At 36.8% G+C, this 8679-nt stretch overlaps 1 protein-coding gene across 1 annotated transcript; it reads left to right on the top strand.

The window, feature by feature from the left end:
• The first annotated feature begins 533 nt into the window (after nucleotides 1–533).
• Nucleotides 534–7880, top strand: LOC120491081 (uncharacterized). The gene is made up of 4 exons (XM_039688675.2): nucleotides 534–632; nucleotides 5938–6085; nucleotides 6994–7122; nucleotides 7205–7880. Exons 1-4 carry the CDS (start codon nucleotides 575–577, stop codon nucleotides 7308–7310), a joined length of 441 nt encoding a protein of 146 aa, XP_039544609.2. The 5' UTR covers nucleotides 534–574; the 3' UTR covers nucleotides 7311–7880.
• Nucleotides 7881–8679: the final 799 nt, after the last annotated feature.

Raw genomic sequence — 8679 nt, 5'->3', positions numbered from 1 at the left:
GATGTTTCAATTGGCTTTTTATTGTTTTAATTAAGATGGAGGTTTACCACAATGGGCTTCCCTTGGTTTTGGGGGGGGGGGGGGGGGGGGGACCTTGTCTGTCTAGCCTTTTCTACTTTGAAAAAGCTGGGTTTCCTCTCCAGGCTTTGACTTTGTTCTTCAAACCTCCATTACTTCTTACAGCATCAGGAAGGCAAAAACAAAGAGTGCGAAAAAGCAAGCACACCTAATTCGTCCATACGATAAACCTCTGACCTTGCTGGAAGCACTTGATGAAAACAGACAAAGTTGAGAAACTTGGTCTTTCTCTTTCTGAGAAAGAAAGGTCTTTCTCTCTTTCTGTCCCATTGACACTCCCATACAATGCGTCTTGTCAAACACCTGTCCCCAGCATTGTGGAGAACAACTTGGCAGGCTGATCCAAAGACGGAGATGGGGGTGAGGAGGGTGTGGTAGGCTGGAGGTGTCGAGAGAGTGGCAGGAGTTTGAGAAACTCTCTCTCCACACAGCTTTGCTCTCCGAGTGTGGATAGACATCCAGGAGACAGGCTTGCCAAATTACAGCACTGTGCATCATGGATTTTTCCTTCTTATTTGTAATAAGTGTGGTTGTTTTCATATTGGAGCAACAAGGTAAATGGCTACCATCTTTCTTCTATATAATTCTTTCTGCTTAAATCTTTAGCAATGTGAATATTTTCCTATCTGCAAAATGTCAATTAAAAATGCTAATTCAGTTTACATCATGAGATTTTGTCTAGCACAACATATTGCTGTCAAAACTTCATTGTCAGATTCTCTCTGGTTTGCTCTTTGCAATTTGGATGTATTTTCACATCAAATTTGATATTAAAACGATTTGTTTAGCAACTTTATAGGATGTTCTAATTGCCGTTGCTCAATAATGTAATGTAATGCTCTAATGTAATTTTGACAAACTATACATCCTTGGAAAGAGTCCTAAATAGATATTTTAACACTGTTTTTTTTTTTTTGTTACAAATTATGTAGGAACAGTAATAGATGTATAAATGACAAGAGCGCACCTCCATAACAGGAGTTCTGACCTTTGTTTTAAAAAGTCGACATACACTTTTAATAATTGAAACTTTTGTTTTCATGCTATAGGTTTATGCATAATAAAACATAATCTAATTTTTGTCAATAAAATAATATTATCCTTTAAAATATAATCTTATCTTTTTATCGCCTTTTTTATTACATCACTTATTTTAGCAGTTAAATTAGGTATCATTTGAAAGCTTGCAAACCGTTTTGAAATTGGCGTTGCGTTACCATAGAAATGGTACTCTAAATTATTTTATCAGGCTCCTCCCCTTTTGGGCGTCATCATGTTTCATAATCCATGATCAAAACCTTTTCTAATCTTTCTAGTCTGAGTCTTGAGGTTCCATATTTTGTGATAGAAGTGATATTTGGACAGAAAGTTATTTGTAACGGCAGAATTCATACAATTAAATTCAATGAAACGTAAGTCGCCTGGTGGCTATTTTTGGTATTACGCCTTAACAAAATCTCATGGGAACTTCAATATGGTCAAATAAACTTCAAATTTGGAACAGAACTTGGTTAGACATATGGCTTTGATTTTATAGTAATTTTATAGTAAAAAATATTTTGTAAAATATATATTTTATATAAAAGAAAATATAAATATATAAATTCAAACTTTTTCATACTTTCATTTTTTGAAGTGCGTTCGCTTCAGCAATAATCTGCTGAGTGTTTTTTTAAACACGACACAACTCTATATTCCAAAGCATTCTTGAATTACAACCATTTCAATTTGAATAGTGCATTTTAATGTCCATTCTCAAAAAATGGGGCGACAGTTAAAGGGTTAAAGAAAAAAGGGGTAAAGGGACAGTTCACCCAAAAATAAGATTTCTGTCATCATTTACTCACCTTCATGTCATTCCAAAACTGACATTAGAACATTTTAAGAAATGATTTGGTTACCAGCATTCTTCAAAATATCTACTTTTGTGTTTCCTACAGAAGACAAAGCCATACATATTTCAACTTAAATGATAGATTTTTTTTCTTCAACTCTTATTGTCTAATGGTCAGCTTTTAGATGTAGATTTCGATTATCAAATGTCTTTGCTTTTATAACACCAGTCAAAGTGTAAAACATTGAACGGATGAATTAGGGTTAAATGTGGCGTAAAATGCTTCGTAATCCGTCTGGTTTGAGCATAGGGTGTAAACTCCCCATGTGTAGGCCATCTCCTACCACTTCTATGGACCACAGAGCATAACTTCTCTCATGGTGGAGCAAAAGAAATGAGAGTTTGCCTCAGAAAGGTCAGGAGGAAATAAGGCTTTTGCACGGTGGGCTTTGCTTTAATAGCATGCAGAGTTCATAACCAGTGCAAGTTATCACTGTAAACATTAGTTTAAGCAATGATACATTTCAGAAATTTTTATTGTGAACATTTTGATATTTTGAATCAATTAACATGGTTGCAGGTTGGCTCACATTTTTTTCAGAACCAAGTTTATTGTTGAGCTCTTTAGTTTCAGCTTTGGATGTATGCAGTGCAAAATACTGGGATAATATACTTTACATTGTGGTTAATTGCTGAAACTTCAGAGCTACGTTCCTCCGAAGTTTTGAATTTCAAGGCTGGTCTCACACAGTTTGGAAATAATCACAGCTTTTCATTTTAATAACAGCAGTCAAACTATTTTATCAGTATCTTATTGTTAACAACAGAAAAGCTTTTGCTGCTTCTTCATGGCTGAGAGGGTCTGGTTTAACTGGTGGTTATGGATTTATGTAATCTCTTGTCTGTCCTTTACAATTCTACACTGATCCAACTTGGCAGTCATCTCTCTCTTCAGGGCACGGGTCACAAAATTAATTTTTTCTTGGGAGAACAAAATGTGCTGAGGAGAACAGAGCTTGCCTTATAGGTTTCACAGTCTCACACCAGTATTGAGTTAGAAAAGTCTAGTCTGGTAAAATATTACTGGGATAAAGAAAACTTTTCCTGATTGTCTTTCTCACGATTAAGGGTAGGATGGTATAAAGTCAGTTGTATGTGAATTATGTTAGGCATTTTTAGCAGATGTTCCAATGGATTTGTAACAAAATCCAAGCTCTAAATCTAAGCTCCTTGTATTCAGTATCCTTACCTGTTATATGGAAACTAGCCCAAATGCTTCACTGGGAAACCTCAACTGACCCCTTGAGGACATGGATGACAACTGATTTCCTGCATCAAAACAGTCAGTCAGACCATTGTTGTGTATTCCACATCAAACTTATATAGTTAGACCCCCACAGCTTTGTGATAGTGATGGATTACTGCAGTGATCACTCCCAGATCGCTTTCCACAAGACCGGGGCATGCAATTTCATCCGTTTCTATAAGGTCTTAAAGCCTTAGGCTCTGTTCACCTGATTGAGTACCTTAGATGTCATTCGGGTTACTGAGGTCCAACTAAAACACCTCTTCCATGTTCCAAATGTCACCACTGCTGAGCCTTCAAGAGAGCGAGACCTCCTGCAGCCTCCACTCCATCTATCTTACTTCATAAAAAGTAATTCTCTAATAGGGGTGTAACAATATATCATGTCATAATATATCACAATACAAAAATGAAACAATATGTATTGTGTAAATAAATTTTTTTTTTCTAAAATGTAAATAAAAATTACTATGCGAGAAGAAATTCACGTTTTCAGAGTCAGTGTTGTAGTACTCGAGACTCGGACTCGTCTCGGACTCGGTCTCGAGACCATATTTTAATGGTCTTGGTCTTGTCATGGACTCGTGTCCATTTGGACTCGGAATTGACTCGTACTCGAACCTTTTTTTTTAGGACTCGGAATTATTCCCGAGTCCACTCGAGTTCAATTAAAAATATTTTTCATGATTATTAATGTATGTTAATAAAATATTTATTTAAATTGATTGACACGCCCAGTGATTGGTGATTTTCTAGTGCACAACTGCGCATGACAAATTGTCATAAAATTACTTTTAACACCACCTACTATGTGGCCTTTTTACCCTAAACTGATCATATTTTTTAAACTCTAAGTAAATTCAGTAAAAAATAAATAAATAAAGGATTTCTCTAAGTAAATAAAAGTAAATTAGGTAATCAACCCTCACTGGTCTCGGTCTCGACTCGGACTCGACCGTCTCTAGTCTCGGACTCGACTCTCTATGGACTCGGTCTTGACTCGGATTCGACTCTCTCTGGTCTCGGTGTCGACTCGGACTCGAGTGAGGTGGTCTCGACTACAACACTGTTCAGAGTTATAGTGTCAGTGCTACATTAAACTACTATATAATGTTGAATACAATGTATAATAATGCAATGGGGAAATGATTGTTACTTATATTGTTATTGTCTTTCCCCAGCAAACAAATTTAGGTTCCCAGATTGTTCCTAGAACTTTCCCTTAAGGTTAAGGAAACGTTCCCGGAACATTCTCCTTACGTTATAAATATGGAACCTAAAAATAACCTACATGGAACGTTCCTACGTTCTAGTTTCTTGCGAAGTATCGCAATAATATTGTATCGTGAGTTCAGCATCATGATGTGTATCGAACCGCGACATGAGGATATTGATGCACCCCTATCCTCTAACTTTCCTGGCAATCAAATGTACCATGGTATTATTTCAAGTAGCTACTTTGATGTTTCATGTATACATTTCTTGTTCCTTTGCATTTACTTTGAGGTTTGTTTTTCTGTTAAAAAGTTACCATGTCGCCGATGAACAAGAGATCTGTTTTTGATTCGACTTTTAAAACCCCAACCATCGGAAGCTGTAGTGGTGGTTTGCTTTGTACCATCTACATGCGCTGCTGGAATCCTAGAGGCATTAAATGTGGTTGGCCACAGATTCGTATTTACTGTCTTCTTTAAACACGGTCCACATGGGCCACTTGGCTTTTCATTTCCCACAACCTTAATGAAGTTCATGCAACCTAAGCCATTTTGTTTGTAGGTTTCCTTTTTATTGTGTAACATTATTTTAGTATTATTTTTTACTGAGATTGCGTGGAAATTCACTTCTGAACTGATAACCTATTAGATCATAGTTACATGAAAACTGGATCCGAGAATCCTCCATTAAAGGCCTAAAACAAAGAGGACCTCGGAGACACAACATTGCTGAAATGTTTAGACAGCAGGAAGAGCTTAGACATGTTATGTCTTACATGGCCAAGCGGAGATGCCGCACTGACTAATATTTTGACACATTTTTAGGTTTTGTCTCAAGCGTAACACATCAAAGCAAAACAAAACAAATCATAGGCTAGGGGAAATAGGGAAATATTTGCTAGAAATCCATGACTTAACTCTGATTCAGCATTCTGAAGGCTGTATTTGATAGTCTTGCCTCATTTTTTTACAGCATCTATTTATTAAAAAATACAGTAAAAAAATATAGATATTTTGATGTGAATATATTTTAAAATCTATTGATTTGTGTGATATCTTGTAGTGTTCTTCAGAAATCATTATAATATGCTGATTTGTTGTTCAAGAGTCATTTCTAACCATTATCAATATTAAAAACAGTTTTTGTGGAAACTGAATAGAAAGAACGTCTCAGGTTACGACTGTAACCTATGTTCCCTGAGAACAGGGAACGAGACAATACGTCGAATGACGCAATGGGGAACGCCATTGCGTTATTCGACGTATTGTTGAGTTCCCTTCGAAAGGGAACGTCTCAGGTTACGACTGTAACCTATGTTCCCTGAGAACAGGGAACGAGACAATACGTCGAATGACGCAATGGCGTTCCCCATTGCGTCATTCGACGTATTGTTGAGTTCCCTTCGAAAAGGAACTGAAATAAAAGTATTTTGTAACATTTCTTTCCTGATTTTGATTGTTTCTTTTGTCACTGTACCTTTTGTTTAAACTTTGTATTTGTTCAGTCCCAGGGTCGCGTGCCAACATTAGTCCAACTGTGAATGTTCCTCCAGAAATTCACCATCGCGAGAGACGCTGCTCCTGTGAAAACCTGAAGGACAAAGAATGCGTGTACTTTTGCCACATAGGAATCGTCTGGGTCGATACACCCAGGTACATCATCCAAACATTGATCTGTCTGTTTCTGTGTTTCAATAGAGATCTCTTTGAGCAATACAAAAAATAGAGAGAAATGGAGGTTGAAATCTGTGGGGGACTGAAGCTGGAAACCTGTACATTGAAAGCACGTGTCTGGTTGTATTTAAGTGTGTGGTCTCATTAATGTGGCCCACGCATGGAGACCCGAGGACAGGCAGACTGCCTTTGGTGAAAAACAACCAAGAAACTAAAGATTGAGGGTCTGGCTCTCGGGAAGTGATTTTAGAGTGAAAACTCAAAGCATGTTTGAATGTTATCATCAAAAACCTTAATTTCTTTTCGACTGAAGAAAGAATGACATGGATATCTTGGATGACATGGGTGTGATTAAATTATCAGCAAAAGTTTTTAAAAAAGTGAACCACCTCATTAATCTACCCAATACCTGAACTTAAAGGGACAGTTCACCCAAAAATGAAAATTGTGTCATCGTTTACTCACCATCATGTCGTACCAAATCTGAATGAGTTTCTTTCTTCTGTTGAACGCAAAAGCAGATATTTTGAAGAATGTTGGTAACCAGATATCAACATCAGTCCATCAACGATCTTACCAACATTCTTCAAAATATCGTATAGGTTTGAAACAACATGTTGAGTAAAGGATGACAAAATTTTTATTTTTGTGTGAACCATCCCTTTAACAACTACCTTACTAACTATTAATAAGCAGTGATAAGGAGTTTATTAAGGCAAAAGTCATAGTTAATTGTGAGTTAATAGTGAGAATTGGACCCTAATCTAAAGTGTGACCAAGTTTTTTTTTTCCAGTAATTTATTACATTAGATTTTTTTTTTTAAATAATCACATTAAATGTTGATATGTTTGGAATGCACTTAAAAATATCAGCTGTTCTCTTTCAGTCAGGTCATTCCCTATGGTGTAGGTTCACTCCAAATGCGGCTAAGAAGAGATATGGAACGATGCCACTGCGCACATAGAAGAGACACAAAATGTGTGCGGTTTTGCTCTTACTTGGATCTCCAGCTAAAGTTAGTGTCATAATTAAAATATTACACACATTACGGGAGTTGCATTGCATTTTACAGATGCCTGACTCTGTATCTTTTTCAGAGATGAAAATTCCTCAGTCAAAAGTTACCATCCCAGAAACTACAAAGAACGATACAAGTCTAGATTCTCCCAGAGACAGAGGAGGCACAATCAAATACAAACCTGAGCGGACACAACTTGTATATTATTACTATTTGGGAAGCAAGCCTGGCCGTATATCTGAATATGTGTGCTGTGAATGGTTTGCAAAGTATAGTATTATACATATTGGGCTTGTCATGAAATGCTAGCATCTCAATAGTGAACAGTGACAGTGAATAGGAGTGATATATTATCTAAATGTCAGTATTTTGCAAAATACTGTAAAACCAGATTGCTTCTAATTGACGTGTAATATACTACATCATCTGATGTTTCCAATTGAATACATTTTGAATATTTATTAAGGGCAACAGTGGTTTGTGGGCACTTTAGGTTTGACATTAAACATACGTTTTTTATTGGGTAAAGATCACTCTGTCATTCAAGGTTCAGAGTTTTAATATCATGTCTAGCTTTCTGTAAATTAAATTGTGGATGTTTGTTTATGAATAATAAAAAATGCCTGTGTATATGTACAGAACTAGGACAAGCAGTTCACATTTATCAGTGGATATACAGTAGTTTGATTTTTCAATCAATTTGTAATCTAATGAATGAGCTGAATATTTATTGTAATGTGAAAAGGCAAATAATAAAAACCTAAAACCCAGTCATTGGTGAAATGCACATAGACCATCTTTCTTGATGGAATACGGCTGTGGTATCTATTTTTGTTTTTTGTCACTACTTTGCAATGACATGAAAATTGCTTATTAACGTACTTACAATGAAAGTTGTATTGCATAACAAGGTTATGTACACAGAAAAGGTGGACAGTTAAGCAGAAAATAACTTCAGAAAGGTATACTGTAGTGTGAGAGAAACGGATAAAACTGTCAACATGGCCGGAGATCAAACAGGGAGAGGGTAATGGCAAAGCTAAATGTTTCCACAGTGCTAGAGGCTAGCAATTTTCTGAATAACTGCACTCGCTCTTTCTTTTCCTGTTGTTGTTTTCCATGAAGTGGTGTAAAGCCTTTTTGGTGTAAACCGATATTGTGATCACTGAGTGATCACATATTGAGGGATTTACCATTAAGGTGAATAGCGTAGTAGTCAGAGGTGTGGACTCGAGTCATGTGACTTGGACTCGAGTCAGACTCGAGTCATGAATTTGATGACTTCAGACTCGACTTGACAAAATGTACAAAGACTTGCAACTCGACTTGGACTTTAACATCAATGATTCGTGACTTCACTTGGACTTGCGCCTTTTGACTCGAGAAGACTTGCTACTTCCCATGAAAACTGGGGAAAAAATTTTTCACACGGCCGCGCCCGCGTTTATCTGCATCTGTGAAAAAAATGCGCGCCGTCACCTGTATGCATGCAGAGAGAACGCGGCAACGCGCGCTGCCTGCACGACATCCAATCACTGTAGTCCCATGTTTTTT

This window comes from Pimephales promelas, chromosome 13 (assembly GCF_988280905.1).
Source record: "Pimephales promelas chromosome 13, fPimPro1.hap1.1, whole genome shotgun sequence".
Classification (NCBI taxonomy): domain Eukaryota; kingdom Metazoa; phylum Chordata; class Actinopteri; order Cypriniformes; family Leuciscidae; genus Pimephales; species Pimephales promelas.
This window is presented reverse-complemented; position numbering and strand designations above follow the sequence as displayed.